Source organism: Pristiophorus japonicus, chromosome 1 (genome assembly GCF_044704955.1).
Source record: "Pristiophorus japonicus isolate sPriJap1 chromosome 1, sPriJap1.hap1, whole genome shotgun sequence".
In the NCBI taxonomy this organism is placed as follows: domain Eukaryota; kingdom Metazoa; phylum Chordata; class Chondrichthyes; family Pristiophoridae; genus Pristiophorus; species Pristiophorus japonicus.
In genome coordinates, this window is record NC_091977.1 from 512,856,692 (window position 1) to 512,878,906 (window position 22,215).

General features: G+C 40.6%; 1 protein-coding gene across 13 annotated transcripts in view; it reads left to right on the plus strand.

Moving 5' to 3' along the window:
- Positions 1-22,215, plus strand: part of LOC139277362 (focal adhesion kinase 1) — a 759,656-nt gene that overhangs the window by 732,479 nt on the left and 4,962 nt on the right. For all 13 annotated transcript variants that reach the window (XM_070895775.1, XM_070895782.1, XM_070895811.1 and 10 more), the window contains 4 exons: positions 367-429; positions 1,209-1,248; positions 5,156-5,262; positions 21,470-21,625. In XM_070895775.1, the coding sequence (XP_070751876.1) occupies positions 367-429; positions 1,209-1,248; positions 5,156-5,262; positions 21,470-21,625 (366 nt within the window). The remainder of the gene's footprint in view (positions 1-366; positions 430-1,208; positions 1,249-5,155; positions 5,263-21,469; positions 21,626-22,215) is intronic.

Below are 22,215 nucleotides of genomic sequence, written 5' to 3' on the forward strand. Positions count from 1 at the left end.
TTAAATGGTCTTAGTCCAGTGTCTCTATGTTGTAATTGAATGCTTTTGCTGTATTTCTGTAGCCAAGTACATGTAAGCCTTCCTCTGACAGGAAACAGGAATTAATGCATGTTATTCTCATCCTGTGTGTGTAATTTCTACTGCGAGGGGGAAAAAGACTGCTGTGTCGCTCCCAGGCAAATGTTATATTAATGGAGGTTTTCAGGTCATGTGTTGGAAAATTGGTAAAGTAACCACTTTGAGTTTGAATTATTTACATTTAGATTTTAGTAAACTGTTTACACCGCGATCTGTGCAGCAGAAAAAACTAGGGATAAGTTTGTCTGACTATTTTAATCCCTGCCTTTTTCTTAATTCCCTTTTCAGAAACCCGATCCAAGGTCCATGAGAAACAATGTTGATCGAGATGATGGAGGTCTCCTGGATCCAGTAAGTTTATGTAGAGTACTAGCCGTGGCACAAGTAGACTTTCATGCCCTGATCCATCGTGTGAAAGGTGTGACCTGTTTACATTGATGGTATGACTTACGAGCTTTGCTTGAAGTTGGCATGTGCACTCAGTGAATTAAACTGAAGTTTGCCCAGTTTTGACTGGAAAAATGAAATCATTCTTGTAAACAAACCAACTCCTCCAGAAAGTTGATGTTGCCAGTTACCCTACAGTGTTGTGCATTATCATTTTGTGCGCTATTTCCACATTTTTGGCACTTTTACTTTTTAATTGATGTGCACGTATCAGCTTTATGATTTTGCAGAATTCAGAAAATATTTTGAAGAAACTTGAAAACGTCATCTGAACATCCCTAATGGTGGAGCACTTCAGGTCAATACATCAGGAAAATGATGGGATCTTGGCTTAAACATTCCTGAAATGTTGCCTGGAGTATTCTTAGGGGGGCACCAAGTGGAGCCAAGGTAGTTCCAATTGTAACATTCTCTGGCATCCACTCCTTACATGGTCAGAGTGGCAAAGATGGAAAGCAAGTCGGCAACCCAAAACAAAAAGAAAAAAAAAATTCAATGAAAAATATCTGGGCGTTTTGCTGCCTGGAGAGCTGCAAGAATGACTTTCGATCTTGCTTTTCAAGAGCTTCCGTAGAAAACGAACATCAAAAATTAAATCGCCTTGTAAAGTTGCAGCCAGTCAAATATGTAGACTAGATCAAGACAGAGCTTGTAGTTTCATACTTTGTTTCGTTTTCTTTTAGACTGGCAATCAACACATCTATCAACCTGTCGGTAAACAAGGTAAGAATTGAAGTATACCTTCAGTACAAAGTTCATAATATTTTTGCTCAATAAATGGGGATAGATTTTAGCATGAAATTTTAATGGCCAATTTCAGATCCTCCGTTTGTACTGCTGCCAGAGAAACTCGTGATAGCATCGCTATGGTATGAATGGTGTTTTGTGAATATATACTTTCCCTTTTCAGTCTTTTGATGCAGCACGAAAAGCACAAATGCACAGATAGTCTTCAGTACCAACTGTGATTTTTAAAAAAAATATATAAACAACTTGATTTATAGCCGCAACAAGGAGTCCCGAATGGCGGGTAAGAATAAGAGACTTTATGTAATAGATAGACAAATTCCTAATCTCAGTAAACAGTCAGATGTTGTGATTAACGTAGGAACCGATGACACAGGAAGTAGCAGGATTAAATCAAGTGCCTTGTGCTAGACCAGTAAAGGAGTCAATTAGCTACGTCATTTTGTGGCTTGAGTGACAATATGCAAAGGAGAGTTTAAGATAGTGGGACAAGTTCCAAGAAGAGGAGAAAGCTCTTCAGATGAAATAGGCTCCCACTAATGTAAATTGGTACCAATGTCCTTGCAGCCAGGGTAAATTGAGCAATTTAAACAAGGAAGGAGAGGCAAATTAATACTTTTAAGTCGGTAGCATTGGAGGGTGAGGGACAAAGTTAGGGTAGTAAAGGTGGGAGGTTTGACGGAAGTTAAGCACATGCTGGCGAACTGAGACTTGGAAAGCAGTCAGCCACACAAACTCTTCATGCCATTGCTACGAGTATTACAAACACAAATCTAGCTCAATGGGTATAATGTAGTAGCAATGGGGGTACACGGCACAATTTTGAAATTTGCAGATGACATGAAACTTGGAAGTGTAGTGAGCAGTGAGGAAGATAGTAATAGACTTCAGTCGGACATACACAAGCTGGTTAAATGGGTGGAAACATGACATGAAATTCAGCGAAATGTGTGAGATGATACATTTAGTTCGGAATAATTCGGAGAGACAGTACAAGCTAAATGGTACAATTTTAAAAGGGGTGCAAGAACAGAGAGACCTGGGGGTGCTTGTGCACAAATCTTTGAAGGTGGCAGGACAGGTTAATAAAGCATGCAGGATCCTGGGCTTTGGAGGCATGGAGTACAAAAGCCAGGAAGTTTATGATAAATCTGTATAAAATGCTAGTTCGGCCCCAGATAGAATATTGTGTCCAATTCTGGGTGCCATACTTTGGGAAGGACATGGAGGCTTTGGAGAGGGTACAGAAGAGATTTACTTGAATGGTTCCAGGGATCGGAGTTTTACATGGATAGAGTAAAGAAGCTGGGGTTGCTCGCCGAAGAGCAGAGAAGGCTAAGAGGAGATTTGATAGAGGTATTTAAACTATGTACGGTTTAGATTGAGTAAATAAAGAAAAACTGTTTCCAGTAGCTGAAGGATCGATATCCAGAGGGGACAGATTTAAGGTGAGTAGCAAAAGAAACAGGCGCCATGAGGAAAAACTTTTTAACGCAACGAGTGGTTAGGATTTGGAATGCACTGCCTGATAGAGTGGTGGAAACAGATTCAATAGTGGCTTTCAAAAGGGAATTGGATGAATACTTGAAGGAGAAAACATTGCAGGGATATGGAGAAAGAGCGGGAAAGTGAAACTAACTGGATTGCTCTTCAAAAGAGCCGGTGCTGCCGTAGACGCAATGGGCCAAATGGCGGCCTCCTGTGTTGTGCTGTTCTATGATTCTAATTGCAGGCAGAATTGGGAAGTAAATATATAAGAAAGTGGAGTAAGAACAGTTTTAGGAAAGGGTACCAGCATGGTGGTGATGTAAAAAAGGGATTGAAATGAGTGTAATCAGCAGGCAGATACACTGGATAGAAGGAATAACAGGAAAGGGAGCGAAACACTGATGAGAGTATTTTGTAGTTGTCATGACTTTTATACTTAATAGAGGAATGGTTTTACATACAGCAAGAAAACAAATGTGATGATAATGGGAGATTTTAACTTGCATACATTGGGAGACTATCTGTAGAATACTTGGTTTTATACGGCTGACTTTTCAGACCTCCCAACCGATAGAAACAGGGTGACCTAAAGATGGAACGTAACATCATATTGCCCCATTGCCACCATCGCAGTGGCTTTCGCCATTTTGCTGGGTTCCTCTGAGTGGGCGGCCCAAGCAGCTCCTTGAACATAAGAACATAAGAAATAGGAGCAGGAGTAGGCCATTTAGTCCCTCGAGCCTGCTCCGCCATTCAATAAGATCATGGCTGATCTGATCTTGACCTCAACTCCACTTCCCTGCCCGTTTCCCATAACCCTTGACTCCCTTATCATTCAGAAATCTGTCTATCTCCACCTTAAATATATTCAATGACCCAGCCTCCACAGCTCTCTGGGGTAGAGAATTCCAAAGATTCACGACCCTCTGAGAGAAGAAATTCCTCCTCATTTCCATTTCAAATGGGCGACCCCTTATTCTGAAACTATGCTCCCTAGTTCTGGAATTCCACACGAGGGGAAACATCCTCTCTGCATCTACCTTGTCGAGTTCCCTCAGAATCTTACACGTTTCAATAACATCATCTCTAAGTCTTCTAAACTCCAATGAGTACAGGCCCAACCTGCTCAACCTTTCCTCATAAGCCAGCCCTTCATCTCCGGAATCAGCCTCGTGAACCATATCTGAACTGTCTCCAATGCAAGTATATCCCTCCTTAAATAAGCGAACCAAAACTGTACGCAGTACTCCAGATGTGGTCTCACCAGCGCCCTGTACAGTTGTAGCAAGACTTCCCTACTTTTATACTTCATTCCCCTTGCAATGAAGGCCAACATTCAATTTGCCTTCCTAATTACTTGCTGTACCTGTATGCTAACTTTTTGTGTTTCATTTACAAGGACCCCCAGATCCCTCTATACCGCAGCATTTTGTAATCTCTCCCCATTTAAATAATTTGCTTTTTTACTTTTCCTACCAAAGTGGATAACCTCACATTTTCCCACTTTCTACTCCATCTGCCAAATTTTTGCCCACTCACTTAGCCTATCTATGTACCTTTTCAGATTCTTAGCGTCCTCTTCACAACTTGCTTTCCCATCTATCTGTATCATCAGCAAATTTGGCTATATTACACTCGGTGCCTTCATCCAAGTCATTTACAATATAGATTGTAAATAGTTGAGGCCCCAGCACTGATCCCTGTGGCACCCACTCGTTACAATTTGCCAACCTGAAAATGACCCATTTATCCCGACTCTGTTTTCTGTTACTTAACCAATCCTCCATCCATGCTAATATATTACCCACAATCCCGTGAGCTGTTATCTTGCGCAGTAACCATTTATGTAGCATCTTATCGAATACCTTTGGAAATACAGAGAGCACACAGCTGATCAAAATATTTAATTCAGGGTTCTATGATGTCAATAGGACCTCAATGGCATTTTTGAGCTGAGTTTGTGCTGTGCATTCTCTAGCTAGTGTCAGCTGTCGGCTGGGTCAAAGAGGACCTGAAAGGTAAGTTAGACTGGAGTGCTCCTCCAGGCTTCACAAAACCAGTCTGGGTCACTGCAATTCCACCCCAAGAACCTACCTTCTTCGGGCTGAGAGGCTGGCCGGGCAGTCTGATACTTCAGCAGCCTGGAGCCGGTGGTCTGCCCCGGGGCGCTCGATTTCCAACGCTGGCCAGGTCCTCAAAATGAGCCGAGTCTCCCACAGCGGCTATTGAGTGCATTACGGTGGTCAGGCCCCCAAAATCCATATTCTGTGAAAATGTTTCAGACGGAGTGTCCATTATCACGCATTTTTGCAGAGATGTACTATTTCCAGGCAACCAGTATCATAACAATCAATGCAATGAAAGTTTTGTTCTATTTTACTCTTTTTTCCAATAGAGCATGTAGCACCACCAAAGAAGCCACCTCGACCTGGTGCCCCTAGCCATGGAGGAAGCATTGCCAGCCTAAACAGTCCAATTGACAGTTACAATGAAGGAGTGAAGGTTAGCATTTGTATGAAAACCTGCATCATTAATCAATGAGCCATCCTGTCAAAAATTCTAATAATACGCATCTTTCATTTGAAACAATAGTTTGAATAGGAGCTGATTGTTTTACAAGATTACAGGTAAATCCTTATAAAAGCTTCTGGTAGTAGGGAAGCAAACTGGTTTCTAACCACTGCAATTCTATGTGTTTTTCAATAAAAACACAAAATGCTCTAATTGTACAATAGGTTGGTGAGTGCCAGGAAGAAGAAAAATGATTCATATAATTGCAGGACAGTATGATAGAAGTGTTTAAAATTATGAAAGGCTGGGACAGGATAGATCGAAGCAGTCTTTTTTCATTAGTTATTGGGGTCTACAATGAAGGATCTGATTAAATGTAAGAGATTTAAAACAGAGGGAAGGATGTAGAGAGTTATGAGGCTGTGGAATTCACTTCCCGGGTTAGTGGTTGAAACAGAAACTATGTCAACATTCAAAGTTAGATTGGATAGGTGGATGAAGGGGAAAAAAAAGGGATGAGATGATATGGAAACGGGTAAATGTGATTAGGACTATTTGCTTGATGGAGGGTAAATGCTGACAGAGTGGTTGGGGCAAAGGGCCTAGTTCTGTGTTGTAGCTTCTATGTATGTATAAACACTTTTAGATGTTTTGACATCATGAGGTATAAAAATTGAAGTTTTGCTTTTGGACTATTTCAAAACAAAAATCACGTTTCTCAGAATGCTGAACAACAAAACCTACATCGGCAAACAGGAAACAACTATGGTCCAATGTTTCGTAACACAGCTGTGCCACGTATAAAAAGTGATAACCAGAAACTACTTTCAATTATAAGACAAATAAAAATTATGTATTTTTAAGCAATGTGGTGCAAGGGAATAAACAAAAAGGAATTGTACCACCCTTTAAAGGCACCCAGTGAGAATTGTACTGAAACCTTGAATGCTGAAGTTTTCATGCTGTATTTTGTGCAGCTGTATGGGAAATGGACTGTGGTTCTTTCATTAAAATAAACAGAACTGCATAATACCCATGGAGTATATAATGAGTGAAGTGTACTTAAAGGCGCCATCAGGGAACAAAATATATTAGTAAATGTTTCTTGTTTTGAAATTGTTATCCTGAAGAATCATTTAGACAGGTTTTGCCATTTCTTAATGACCAATAAATAGTCTATTTCACCATACTAATATAAGATACCATGCTATTCAGCTCATCCATGTTTGTTCCTTCATTTTATTCTAGTGGCCTAATGGGCAAAGGCAATGCCCAGTCTAGCACTAAGTCTTACAAATCATAAGCTCCCAGATTCAATTGCAGATCTGTGCTAAGTAAGCTGATCTCAGGCAGGCCAGCAGTTGGGGACACTATAATTGACTTCAGTCCTAATTGGCCTCAGTGGGCGAGCGATGCAAAAGATCAGCTGGGACTCTGACTCCTGTTGTATGGTTTTCAAATGAATCCTGCATTGTGCTCAACTGTGATGCCCTCCAACAATGAATAGCCTGCCAGTACTTACTCTCTGGGGATTATTTTCGTCTGCCTACCATCACGTTCACGCTCAGAATCGGGGCGGTCAGCAGACAAAACTATTTTTTATAATCTCTCACCAAAAATTGAAAACAAGCAATTTTCAAGTGGCCGTCAAAATGTACCTGCCCAGAACAGACAGCAGTCTTAGTTCAGTATTTAAATTGCAGTCATAAATAGGACCCTGATGCCATTTTCATGTACCAGTGGAACATGCACCATACCCCAACTGCCGAGTGGCCCTTAAAGGGACTGCAACAAATGGCTAGAAAAGACTGGGAATGGACCTGTCTGATTTTCTCTCTCCCTCTTTTATTGGAAGTAACTGACTCCCAGTCATGCTTCCCATAGTGATGTGCCTGAGATTAGAAATATGAGATCATGGATTCCCATCCCACCACTTGTTGTCTCATGTTTTGCTTCTATGTTTTTAATTTCCACTTTGCTTTTTTCCCCCTCACCTTTCCTTTTCAAATACTTATGTCACATACTGTTGCTGATTTCATAGCTTAGATACCTTTTGTTTTTGGGAAACAACTTGAATTTATATATTGCCTTTAATGTAGTAAAAACATCCCAAGGTGCTTCACAGGAGTATTATCAGACAACATTTGAGCCACAAGCGCCCCAAAGCTTGGTCAAAAAGGTAGGTTTTAAGGAGCAATTTAAAGGAAAATAAATATGTGGAAAGGTTTAGAAAGGGAATTTCAGATCTTGGGGCCAAGGCAGCTGAAGGCACGGCTGGCAACGGTGGAGTGATGAATTGGAGGAGTGCAGAGATCTCGGAGGGTTGTAGTGCTGGAGGAGGTTACAGAGATAGGGAGGCCATGGAGGGATTTGAAAACAAGGATAAGAATTTTAAAAATTCACCTCAACAACTAGCTTTCACTGGGGGGGGTCCCTTGGAAATGGTGGTTATGGAAAACAAACCAGAAACATAAGCATTCCAAGGACTTAAAAGATCATTTGAAACATCTGTGTCAGTTGAAGAAATTTGAAATTCTATTTATTTTTACTCTGCTGTGGCTGAGCCTAAAATTATGAATGGCACTATATGCCAGAACTAACAACATTGCCTTCACTGAACTACTTTCTATTTTAATTCTCTGAAGACAAGTAGAAAGTATGATGGATATGAGTCGAGAAAGATAAAAGTGCAGCAGCTTATTATAAATAGTTCTCTTAAAGAGCACTTTAGATTATTGCTGCTGATTCAATGTCGTGTTGCAATGTACTGATTAATTAGGTGATGTTGCAGAACTTACTGGCTCGTATTTTGTGGTCAGTGATAAAGTAATGCAGCTTGGCGCTGACTTTGAAGAAAGCTGTTCACAAAGATCTACGATCTCTCTGGTGTGGATTTCACCTCTCCCGACATTAATTTCAATCTGCCGCCAAGTTCAAATGATCTCGAGTGTCCAGCAATAGTAATGTTATTAAGCTGGCTCAGCAACCAATCACATTGAATAAATTTTACAGACAGCAAACCAGCATTGATTTCACTTTTAATAAATTATAGAGAGGGCAAAATAAAGATTGGGAAATAAACATGGGATTACGGTGGAAGCTGAAATATCCTAAACAAACTTTTTTTTTTAAGTTATTATTAAAAACCATGGAATTTTTATCATAATGGAGACATTTGACATTCCACAAATATAAAATTAGTTTTTCAGAGCCAGAACGGTTGTTCAACAGTAGTTATGACTCAGTACACTGTTAAAAATCCAGTTACACTTCATTGAAAAAGGCTTAACTTTTTCAGCGGGTTTTAACAGCGATATTAGGTTATAAAAACTGAAGTTTCCATCAGTTCAGGGATCTTAATTGGTTGCTGGCTGTGGGGTCTTCAACAGCATGCCCTGTGGAGGAGCAGATAATGACAGACAGCATCTTCTGGATTTCCGGGTTTCACTGCGCATATGCAGACGGTAGAAGTTGCTATCAGTTTCACAGTTGTAAATTCTGGGCCAGTATATTTACATGAACCGGGACAAAGAAAGGACTAGGTTTGCCTACTCCGGTTGGACATATTTCTGGAGGTTTCATCACGTGACTTCTTGACTCCCAATCACCCGTCTTCGCACTTCTGCCATCCTCGCGATTTTCCCATCTTCCCCGCCAATTGGAAGGCAAACAGACTCTTTGGGCCCAAGTTTCGGGCCACGCCTAGAACAGCGCAGCCCCGACCTGGACGCCCGTTTTTCGCGCCTCAAAGTGCGCCTAAAAAAAACTTACAGATTCTCCGGCTCCCTGCAGGTCCTCTTGAGTCAGGCGCAGCGCAGCACGAGCTGTGGGGGGCGGAGCTAGATCCCTGCGCTGAAAACAGTGCCGGGACCTCTGCACATGCGCGCTACAGTGGGCGCGCATGTGCAGTAGCTCCAGGCGCCCAAAACTGTGTGCGAGGGGCCCGAAGCACGCAGCCCCTAGCCCTGGCCGAATGGCCTCACTGGGGCTGCGTATATAAGGCTGCCTCCCACGCCCAGCTCCTGCTTCCTCCCGACTCGACTTCCCCTCTCCCCCCCCCCGCCCTCGGACCGGACACCAACCCGACTCCCGCTTCCCTCCTCTCTTCCCCCCCCCCCCCCCACCCCACCCCCGTACCGGACCCGACCCGCGCTCCCCACCCGACCTGACCTCCCTCTCCCTCTCCCTCCCCCCTGACCCCCGACCCAACACCACCTACCTGTAAATCTGGTGCTGGGGACGGGCCCTGCCCGAAGTCTTGGGCCCGGCCCGTTCAGCCTCCCCCCCCCCCCCCCCGTCCTTCTCCTTCCTTTCCCCCCTTCTCCTTTCCCCCCACTTCTCCTTCCCCCCCCTTCTCCTTTCCCCCCTTCGTCCCTTTCCCCCCTCTCCTTCCCCTTCTCCCCCCCCTCTCTTTCCCCATCTCCTCTTCCCCCCCTTTCCCCTTCTCCTCTTCCCCCCCCTTTCCCCTTCTCCCCTTCTCCTCCCCCCTTCCCCTTCTCCTCCCCCATTCCCCTTCTCCTCCCCCCTTCCCCTTCTCCTCCCCCCCTTCCCCTTCTCCTCCCCCCTTCCCCTTCTCCTCCCCCCCTTCCCCTTCTCCTCCCCCCCTTCCCCTTCTCCTCCCCCCCTTCCCCTTCTCCTCCCCCCCTTCCTCTTCTCCTCCCCCCCTTCCTCTTCTCCTCCCCCCCTTCCTCTTCTCCTCCCCCCCTTCCCCGTCTCCTCCCCCCCTTCCCCTTCTTCTCCCCCCTCCTCTTCTCTCCCCCTTCTCTCCCTTCTCCCCCATCCCTCCCCCTCTGCCTCCCTCCCCCTGCCCCCCCCCTCTCCCTCTACCCCCCTCCTCTCCCTCCCCTCGCTGTGAGAAACACAGACACTGACAGACAGAGAATGAGAGACACACACACAGACAGACAAACAGAGAGATAGAGACACAGACAGAGACACACTGGGGGGAGGCATCCCAGCACGCTGTTGGAGGGCTCTCGGTGCTGCAGTCGGTAAGTAGAAAATGTTTTATTTATTAATTTTTTTTGATTGATTTATTGGTTGATTTATTGATGTTTTTATCATTTATTATTGATGATGACTCTTTATTTGTAAAACTGAAGTGTTTAATGTTTGTAAACTTCCCTTTAAACCCCCCCCCCCATTCCCTACGCATGATTTGTAACCTACGCCTGATTTTCTAAAGTGTAGACAAGGTTTTTTCGAGCGTACAAAAATCTTTACTTACTCCATTCTAAGTTAGTTTGAAGTAAGTTTTCACTGCCGAAACTTTGAAAACAGGCGTAAGTGGCCGGACACGCCCCCTTTTGAAAAAAAAATTCTGTTCCAAAGTGAAACTGTTCTAACTGACTAGAACTGGAGCAAACTAAATGCCGAGAATTTGAATTTCTAAGATACTCCGTTCTACACCAGTTGCTCCAAAAAATCAGGAGCAACTGAGGCCGAAACCTGGGCCCTTTGTTTCCTGATTGGATGATTCTTGACTGTCTGTCAAACAGCCTTTTTTCCAATCTCCAATATTTTTATAACTAATAAATTAAAGTGATCAAAGAAAATGGAAAGAAACATTTTTTGCAATGCCCATGTGATTTTTCTCCTGGATTGCTCACAGCAGTGTTTTGGAGATTAATCTTTTGTTACTGGAGATTCCAGGAGGGTTGATAACCCGAACAGAGACAGGTATCCACTTAGTCAAGCTGTACTTTTAATGTTTAACTTTCCACCTTATTAACTTCTAAGAGACCTTTCACAGAACTGTAGACCTGGTCTGTACCAAGACCATATGGTTGTTTTGTAAAATTTATCTATGCAGCAAGATTGTTGTTTCCAAGTCCAAAAAAAATACAGAGGGTATGATAGTATAGTGGTTATTTTACTGGGCTAGTAGTGCAGCGGCCTGGACTAATAATCCAGAGAACATAAGTTGAGAAGTTTAATTCAGGAAATAAAACCTGGTATAAAAGATTTTTTTAAGTTTTTAAAAAACACCATGGATTATCATAAAACCCTAATTGATTCCATAATGTCCTTCAGGGAAGGAAACCTACTGTTCTTACCCAGTATGGCCTATGTGTGACTCCAGACCCACACCAACATGATGGCCCTCTGAAGTAGCCTCATCACCATAGGCAGTTCCTCGAATCGAGGATGACTTGCTTCCACATCAAGAAGTTCACAGGCGTTTCAATGAAGGACCTAAAATTCCAGGTCCGAACTAAATCTTGAAGGGTGGAAGATGCTTGTGGTTGGATTTTTTTTAACGTGTGGTGACCGTTGCACACCAGCCACCACAAGGGCTTGATAGAGCTAGGTCTTGGCCCAATAGCAAGAATTAACCAAGACAACTGGAGACCAGCTCTGCTGCACGGACCTAATGCGCACACATATCGCAGTGTGGGCTGGCCTGTGCTGCCCCTGGGCCCTCGTCTCTTCTGAGCCCTGAACTCACGCCTAGCAAGCCACTCAGCTGCATCAACCACTACAAAGAATACGGGCTACCGCAGTTCAAGAAGAACGCCCACCATTGTCTTCTCAGGGCAGCTAGGATGTCATTAATTCTGGTCTTGCCAGTGACGCCCACATTCCGAGAATTAGTTACAAAAAAGAAGAAAAGCATTCTGAAAATCCTTCTCATGAAGGACTATGTGCTTGATGACACACACCTTGCACGTTTTGAAATTCAGCGCGGAGAATTAGTAAATAGTGTCGCATGTTTTATTTTTCCCTTTCCTTGCGTCTCTTCCACACGGAACCTATCTTTAATTTAATAATTAGTTACAGGTTCATGAGTCGGCAGCAGCCAATTCTTGTTTAACTTGATCCTCGTCCAATATGCTTGAGCCTACTGTACTGCTGAAGGATTTTGATATTTTTTCAGTTATGCTGCTTACAGTTGCCAAGCTTCAGGTTTTCCTTTTCCTTTTGTAAATACTGCAAAAAACACTTTCAATACTTTATTGTACTAACGATCCTTCAATTTGTGTTGCAATTTTTTTAAGGAATTAAAAATTAAAATAGCTAGATAATTACAGTAAAATACATTGCAATTAGTCTGTTAACAATTAAATTGTCAGCTAGTAACAACATTCAGTTATCACAAGTCTTTTATATAGAAATTTGGTGAAAGGGCAGTATTAGCCTCATCAGAAAGCACAATCTCCTTTGTATATTTTTCTTTTTGCATCGGTGAAACAAAAATATAATATAAAAATTATTCCATTAATTATTGTGCCTGAAAGTGAGATTATCCAAGCAAATGCTTCAGAAACCAAACTGACCTTCACTTCTGCATTGCACTGGTAGGAAGGCTGGCTGAGCACAGAAATGCTAAGGAATTTTTCCTCTCAACCATCATGCATTTATTGTTCGAAAGCAAAATACTGCGGATGCTGGAATCTGAAATAAAAACAGATAACGCTGGAAATCTCAGCGGGTCAGGCAGCATCTGTGGAGAGAAAAACAGAGTTAACATTTCAGGTCGATGACCCTTCATCAGAACCGACGAATGTTCGAAAAGAACAGATCTTAATGAGCACTGAAAGGGGGAGGGGAAGAAAGAACAAAAGGGAAGGTCTGTGATGGGGTGGAAGGCATGAGAGATTAGAGCGACAAAAGGGATGATGGGCTGAATTGAAATGGTAATGACAGAAGTTGGAAAAAGGTTAGTCTGGATAGGGTGTGAATGGTGGAATAATGACCAGCTGTCATTGGAGACAAAGAGAAAAAATACATAAGATCGGGGGTGGGGGGAGGGGGGAGGGGGGAGGAGGGAGCCAAAAATGGGCAGAGCTTATGTTCTGAAATTGTTGAATCCAGAAGGCTGTAAAGTGCCGAAACGAAAGATGAGGTGCTGTTCCTCGAGCTTGCGTTGAACTTCGTTGGAACAGTGTAGGAGGCCGAGGATGGAGATGTCGGAGTGGGAGTGGAACGGGGAATTAAAAGTGACAGGCGACCGGAAGCTTGGGGTCACACTTACGGACTGAACGAAGGTGCTCCGCAAAGCGGTCACCCAATCTGCTTTTGCTGTCCCCAATGTAGAGGAGATCACCTGATTGGGTTCCCCGCTCCACTCCCACTCCGATATCTCTGTCCTCTGCCTCCTACACTGTTCCAACGAAGCTCAAAGCAAGCTCAAGGAACAGCACCTCACCTTTCGTTTAGGCACTTTACAGCCTTCTGGACTCAACATCGAGTTCAACAATTTCAGACCATAACCTCTGCCCATTTTTGGCTCCCTGCCCTCCTTCCGCCCCCGATCTTATGGGGTTTTTTCTCTTTGTTTCCAGTGGCAGCTGGTCATTATTCTGCCATTCACACCCTATCTAGACTAATCTTTTTCTAACTTCTGTCATTACAGTACTATTTCAATTTGGCCCATCATCCCTTTTGTCTCTCCAATCTCTCCTGCCTTCCACCCCATCACAGACTTTCCCTTTTGTTCTTTCTTCCCCTCCCCCTTTCAGTGCTCATTAAGATCTGTTCTTTTCGAACATTCGCCAGTTCTGACGAAGGGTCATCGACCTGAAATGTTAACTCTGTTTTTCTCTCCACAGATGCTGCCTGATCCGCTGAGATTTCCAGCATTTTATGCCTTTTTTTGTTGTCTATTTTGATAAGAGTATGATTGTGATATATGCCTATGTGCTGTATGACGAACCATAACTTGCAGAAGAATAAGGATAATGGACAATTTAGAATTGTGTAGTTATTGCTTACCTCCAAAGTAGTGGCACTAGTTAAATGTCCCATATCTTGTAGCACTATCCTCCTCAGAACATGTTTATTTTTTGCCGTTATTTGACGTTATTAAAGAAGGAAACACTACACTATTACTGAATTAAAAAGTAATGACTTGTAATGAGGACTACATTAGGAAGGAAAATTAACAATACACACAACTTCTATTCCACAAAAATAACAGTGTATGACTGGACTTTAGTGTTGGCCTATCTTATATACAGTATGCTTACCTAAAGAGCTAAGTGGCCACTGTAGTTTTAGTTGCACAATTAAATCTTACTGCAGTTTAAGCCATGTGCTACAATCACAGATATTTTCTGGCAAATTAATTTAGTGCCATTCTAAATTTTCATTTGTCCCTGCCTGAGAATACACTCATGATTTATTCTATATTATATAGAAATATGGTATGTAATGTTATATGATACAGAATGACTCATAAGGGTGCATTTTCAGGCAGTGATGCATCTTCTAGTTAAGCATGTAAACCCCTTTAATGTCATACAATTCTAATATATCCCTATATGTTGACCAGCAAGCATTGGGTTAAGATGACGTTAACTGTTAGTTTAGCCTTCAAAGAAAAATGTTAGCCTATGTGCATGTCACAGAGTGAGTCTCCATTTCATTCTTAATCTCTCTTTAAATCATGACCAAATGTATGCAAAGCGATGCTTATTTTATTTGTGAGAAAAGGCTCAACCAGAAACACTATTTAAATATCCTAGCAGTGAGTGTATACAAGTGAGGCAGGGTAGAAGTAGAATAATATATTTTTAATCCAGTGAAGGAAGTGTGCAAAGATTATAGAGATGTTATTTCGTGAATGGAAATAGGTGGCATTAGACAAGAATGAATGAATTCTAATTGACATTTATGTATGAACCGGTTAGAAAATAAAGAGATTAAATTTGGAGGGAGTTTCGTACAGAAAATAAGAATATTGTTCAGATTAAATATTTTCAGAAATAGTTTAATTTAGAGCATAATAGGGCGTGATTTTCAACTTTGAAATCATTTGACAACAGGAAGGCGATATCCTCCAAGTTACAATGCAGGCCTCCCATGGTTTAAAGCGCACATCTCCCTGAAAGAAGGCAAAATTCTTGCTGGCACTGAAGCATTGTGATTCTGAATCACCAAGAGTCATGACTTGCATTTTTATTTAAATTGCAAAGTACAGGTATAAATCGATCATTTATTCAATCAATCCTGGGCAAGTGGAATATAGAATAATACTTTAAACTCATATTGTTGGGGAGCATGTTAACCCATCTGTCCTTTAAAGGCCTTTCCAGTGTTATTTAGAAGTAGTATTTTCCTATATCACACCTCTACTGGTAGATGCAAAAATAAGAATGGGAAATGATTAGTTGGTGTGAATTTAGACATGCAGTAGTATAATAAGCTTGTTTGATTGTACAATACACATATCTGTTATCACCGTTTCTCATTGTACCTTATTTGAGTTTTTTATCTTTTGGGTTGCATTACTAGCAGCTGCTAGAATTTTTTATCGCCTTAATTGGAAAGTCCACATTTGTCCACTACCCTGCTTTCATGTTTCTTTTCTGTGCAGTAGAACTATTTACTTTTAACCAAAATGACAGACTTTATTATTTGTTTGCTATATTTCAGAGATTTAATTTGCATGATTTTAAAGAATGCTTTTAGTTCAACAAAAATAACTTTTGAAAATGAAATTGTGTGCACAGCTTTTAAATTGCGCTCTAACAAGTTTGATGATGCATGATATTTTTAGAATGCATTTTCTTCACAGCTTTTAACATCGTTTTGTTAACTGCACATTGCATTATTGGTTTGCTTGCTGCATTTTTAATCATTGTTTTCCTTTTTTTCCCCTTTTGGTAAATTTCTTTAACCTTCCTTCACATTGTGTTCACCACTAGCCATGGAGGGTAAGCAAATAATATGTGCTTTTTTTTTCTTTTTAATTTTTGTCTAACTTTTGTAATTATTGTCTCTTCAAGGTGACATGAAAAGGGCTGTATAATTCCAACATGTTTCTTTTAAAACAGTTAAACATTTAAATAGATTTATTATAACAATAGTGCTCTTCCTAGCAGATTTTATGCTTGAATAAATAACGGTTTTAAAAAAAAAAGAGCAGTTCATAAAGTCATACTGCACAGAAGGAGGTTGTTTGATCCATCGTGTCTGCTTTGACTCTTTGAAAGAACTATCCAATTAGTCCCACTCCCCTGCTCTTGCCCCATAGCCCTGCAAATTGCTCCATTTCAAGTATATACCCAATTCCCTTTTGAAAGTTATTATTGAATCTGCTCCCACCATCCTTTCAGGCAGAGCATTCCAGATTGTTGAACACAAGGTGAGAAGCATCTACTTAGTTCAATTAATTGTGTACTGTGGACTACAGTAAATCTTTTAAATTAAAAATTGTTACAATTTGGCTTAATATGGCCCATTTAAGAATTCATATGATGCCATTTTTGAAATTCAGACAGCTGCATCAGAAATTAATGGCCACGCAGTAACCAAATTATATTAATTTGACAACTTCTAATTAGGATTGAGATTCCATAGCTAAGATTCTGAAATGATTAGTAAAATTGGAGATTACTACTGGACACAATCTAAGTGAGAACTCCACTTCAGTAGTGCTCTGTGCATTGACAGTTGCCTTGCACCTCTTGATTTTGCATTTCCACCACAGCAGAGTGTAATACTATAGTCAGTCCTCCTGTGAGTTTTTTTCCCAGTGTCCAGTGCGGATAGAGAAACTTGCATCCTTGTAGAATTGGGCTATTACAGTTTGATCTACACAGCAGCCATAGTGTTGGTCACATGAGCTTTACACTCCTAGCTTGGATGATTAACCATGGATAAAAAATGGAACAATAATAGAGACAAAGAATAAATTAGTAATCAGCAAGGACACGACTATTTGGCTTTACTTAATTTGCAAAAAATTCCATTGTGTATTAATCACTGTTCCATATTTCCCACTTCAAATAGAAAACCAGCCAAGCAAAAGTTACAAAATGTTCTCGTGATTATAATATTGTCTTTTGACTCAACTTTGCACGTGCCCTTTTCTCGTCAGATACTGGATTACCTTTCAAAGTAGGCATGTTCAGAACTATCATTGGTCCTTGTTTCCATGTCTGAGTAGTAATCTGTCACCTCCATAAACTAAAAATTTAATTTTAGGAATGCCCAATATTTTGCTTTGGTGCAGCCCGACATTCTGACATTTTTCGGTCTCCATCTCATCCATACCATTTGGGATGACTAGGTATTTCCGCTGAAGTAGGAAAGTGAATTGACTAGCCAACTTGAGCTGCTTCAAGAGTGAAACAGACAGAGGCCAAGGAGCACTCCCTTGTCTGCTGAGCCTTTTTGTTCAGGCTTTGTGCGTGCCGCAATGGACTGGGGGAAGAGAGAGAGAGACCAAAACAAGTAAATTGATCAAAAAATAAATACATTTGGGATTTTCACCTAACTTGACTAGTACTTTCCTTCTTCATGCTATGGGTTTAAAAACAGACCTGCTAGGAACGTTCAGATTTTCTGGCAGTGTCTGTGTTCTTTCTGTAGGTGAATACTATATTGTCATTTCAATTACTTCCTTGTAACTTATGAAGTGACCTGAAAACTATAGCTGCAGATGATCACGTGGTGATAAACATTGACTTTGCAATCTCAAGTTAATGTTTCATTAAAAGTAAGAATACTAAAAGAGACAAAACAATTTCACATTGTTTTAAACACACGGCTTTTCAGGCATTGTGTATTTCCTTATTTTGGTGTTTATACAACTTTTCAAACCTAAAGGAAAAGTGTGGTAGCAATCTGTTGTCATGGTACAAACATGTCTGTACTGTAACAAAATAACATAATTCCAAAATAGTCATGAGATTCTATAATCCATGCTAGCTTGCAGAATATTGCTTTACCAAATGATGTACAAATGTATCCTTTCACAAGTGAAATACTTTTAATTAAAAGCTCGAGATCAATTTGTGCCTCCATTTTTGCAGAAAATGGGTGCTCCCTTTTCTAGTCACCTTCAGATGTTATAATTAAAAAATAACTTTATTGCGTATCTAACAACACATATTCAACTTAATTGCTTGAGTGTGGTTGTAATCACCCTTTTACTAACCTGTTTTAAACTGATTTTAAATCAATTAGAACTTTTATTAATGTTCCTGTGGCTTTGCTTTGATAAATTGCTGGTAGAATCTGTTATTAGTATGAGATTCCGTATGTAGCTTACTAAATGTATATGTAAGGCTCCTCCTGAGTGAGTGCATGGGCTTGGTAGATGTTTTGCTAGAGTTTTTATTGTTCCACTGCAGAGCTCAGGATGCTTGATTTGAACATTTGCTAAGTTATGTACTATTGAATAAATTGTTCCACTTTTACTTAACTAGTTCATTTGGAAGAGACGTGTTAATTGATCATTTGAAACCGTAAAACTGTGTTGCACATAAGCATATGGCTCTTGATTTTTCTCCCAAGTTATATAAGATAATGAGGTGGCTCGACAAGGTGGATGCAGAGAGGATATTTCCACTCATAGGGCAAACTAAAACTAGAGGACATAGTCTCAGAATAAGGGGCCGCCCATTTAAAACTGAGATGAGGAGGAATTTCTTCTGAGGGTTGTAAATCAATGGAATTCTCTGCCCCAGAGAGCTGTGGAGGCTGAATCATTGAATATATTTAAGGCGGAGATAGACAGATTTTTGAGCAGTAAGGGAGTAAAGGGTTATGGGGAGCGGGCAGGGAAGTGGAGCTAAGTCCATGATCAGATCAGCCATGACCTTATTGAATGGCGGAGCAGGCTCAAGGGGCCAAATGGTGGTCTCCTGCTCCTAAGAACATAACATAAGAAATAGGAGCAGGAGTCGGCCATTTGGCCTCTCCTATTTCTTATGTTATGTTATGGAGGGACAGAAGTTTCTTTGTTTTATTCAGTTTAGTGAGTAGTTATGTTCCATTTTTGTTTAACCATTCTTACCATTTTGTCTCGTCATTTACATGAATAGTACATTAACTAATGGAAGCTATAAATCTTTAGCTTCTCGACTGATTTTGTGTGCTTCTACATATTAAACTTCTCAGTTGTCAATCAGACTTCTCTGCCTTCCACAGAGTTCTGCATGTCTTGAATAAAGATGTATTGCTCTAGTACAGATCATCATACAAATTATAAGCCAGTGAGGAACTGGGTGGAGCAGTGAATTAGCACGCAGAACTTTCACCTTTCCAACTTCTGTTTAAACCCAGCCCAATCCAGAGATGAAGATGGTGTCAAGGTTGTACGGGTCCTATATGAAATGAAATTTGGCAGTCCATTTTCTTGCAAATTCAGCACAATAATGTCCATATTTTTAGCACTCATTCGTACTAAACTTAAGGTTTTACTCAGTGCGGAAATAAGAATAGCTGCATGGGAAATGAGAAAAGTTGGTCTGGTAACTGCTTGGAGATTGGAGTTAAAGCACTCTGCTGGCACAGAGCAGAGGGATCTTTCCTCTGCATCTTAATTTGGGAATGGTTGTTCCTGGCAGTTAATGCCAAAACTAAAAGAATATTCAACTTCCCAGCACTTACATCCTTCACCTTACGAGAATGAAAATGTACAAAAAAGGTTCATTTAAAAATAAAATCAGGTTTTTAATTTTTAATTGGATGGGAATCTCATTAATATTTAAACTCCATCTGTTTGAGGTTTTATGTGATGGTAAAAATCAGAAACAGCAGCACTCTTAAATAAAACTGTTGAAGTTCTATGCTATGAATAGTTCTAATAAATTTGGCATATTTTTGGGGTGGGGTGGGAGAGATGCAGGCCGCAGTCCTCAAGTGATTAATGTTTTAATGAACTGTTTCTAAAATATATTCTTCTGGGTTATTCATTATTTTTCAGTTGATCATAATGTCATCCGTTTTGTTGGCTTACCCAAGACTTTTTTTTATGCTCAATGGCCCTGAATTTGCGGTCAGAGGCTTCCCGAGGGGAAATAAAATTCCCACGTACCTGGTGGTCCGAGAGGTATGGAGATTTGCGGTCCTGGGGCTCTCCGGGTACGCCTATCTCGGGGCCGCACGTGGTTCCGAAACATCTCTGAGATTATGTGAGCCAGCCCAACAAATGAGAGACGTGAATCCCATTCCATATTTACGGAAAGCCCATAAGAATGAATGGGATAACCCCAAAAAATACATTTAGACATCAGATACATTTTTTAAAAACATCAGAAATTTAAAATTACTTAAAATAGCATTTAATTAAATATTTAAAACAAAAATGTAAAGCTGCTAAAAATAAACATACTTTATTTCACAGGTTTTTAAATGTATAAGTTATTGATAATTTTATTTTTCTGTTTTTTAAAACTCTTACACTGGTAAAAGCAGGCTTTACGCCTATTTTTACCAGGCATAAGAATTTCACGGGCATTTGCTGGGCAGAAGTTTGGGCAAATAGCTGAACTTTACGCCCACGATGCCTTTTTCCCGGGGATTCAGACAGTCTGACAAAAAATTTCTTGACTGAGCGCAAGTTCTGAGTTTTATCACATGCGCAGTTCATGCCTAAACCCAGAGCTAGCACGTGCCCCTCGGAGCTGCAAATTAAGTCCCATTAACTCTTGTTCCAGTATTCAGAATTTTTTAATTAATGGGTTCAGAAGTTATTTAAGCTTATTTATTCCTACAAATTGCAAGAACTCCCATTTATTTAAAAGGCGTGCCATCTTCCCAGTTTTGGGAGAAAGAGTTAAAAGTAATGTTCTGTTTCAATTCAGCAATGTAATTTTTTTCAACTGTACCAAAAGATATGGCAACTGATCTTAGTTAACTTACAATAGATCTTTGAGCAGAGAGTAATAGCAAGTGCATTTGGTGTATCTTTGCTTTCTTGAATTATTTCGCTGTCTTTAGCCACCAAATGCTTTGAAAGAATTTGTGCACTTTTTCAAATGAATGAGTATTTTGAGAATAATGGATTCTTGAGAGTGATAATAGTAATTTCATTGAGACGAAATGGTGCCCTGGGCTATGTGAGCAATGCAGTAGTCAACTAAACCCCATTGTTAAATTACATTCTTGAAATTGTCTTGCTATCTATCATTTGCAATTTATTTTGTTTTGAGGGCAGTTTTTCTAGTTGGTGTCTTCAGTACAAAGGCTAACTGACATGCCCTTGAATGTTCACACAAGGGACTAAGCATTGTTGAGAAATGAAATGCAGTTAACAGCTGGGAACTTTTTTGCTATGATTCTAAGATATTCTGCAGTTACTCATAGAAATTTACAGCACAGAAGGAGGCCATTCGACCCATCGTGTCTGTGCCATCATGTAGCTAAAGAGATTTCTTTTACCTGGCAATCAGTGATATCCCTTTTGTAATTTGAAGAAATGGAATATAGCATGGTGCTAACCAACTTGATTCTTGTAATCCAGATCCAGCCACAAGAAATAAGCCCTCCGCCCACAGCTAACTTGGACCGTTCCAATGACAAAGTGTATGAAAATGTAACTGGGTTGGTAAAGGCAGTGATAGAAATGTCTAGTAAAATCCAGCCAGCACCACCAGAGGAATACATACCAATGGTGAAGGTGAGAAATGTTTTTCAATTTGATGATATGGATACTCTTAGACTTGTGGTCTTGTTCAGCAGGAATTCTCTGAGGAAAAAGTACAAACAAGCATGATTGATGGGCACAGAAGATTAGATGCTGGCCTTTCACCTCTGGAATCATAGACTAATGGGTTGGAAATCGCCTATATCTGTTGATTGTGAGGGTCCTGTGTGAAATTGGTTTGGGCAGGCCCAATGGAGCATAAAACTCCGCCTAATTCGCAATAAATTGACAATCTCACTCAAAGAAATGGAAAATGTCACATACTCATACATTTTAAAACAAAAGTGAAAATTGATGGGGTTGAAGATAATTACCATGCATTGTTATCCATCTAATATGCCTAATATTGTGTTCTGAGACCTTTGCTCATACAGCCCTTCTAACCTGTATGAAGATAAGAAATCCAAATAAGGGGTGTCTGATTTGTTTGGCAAGCAACCTAGTTTACTTTTTCACATCAAAATCCATCCAATTCCCAAAGCGTGTGAGATTTCATAACTGTTTTGGTCTCCTTACCTAAGGAAGGATAAACTTGCTGGAAAGGGAGTGCAACAAAGGTTCAC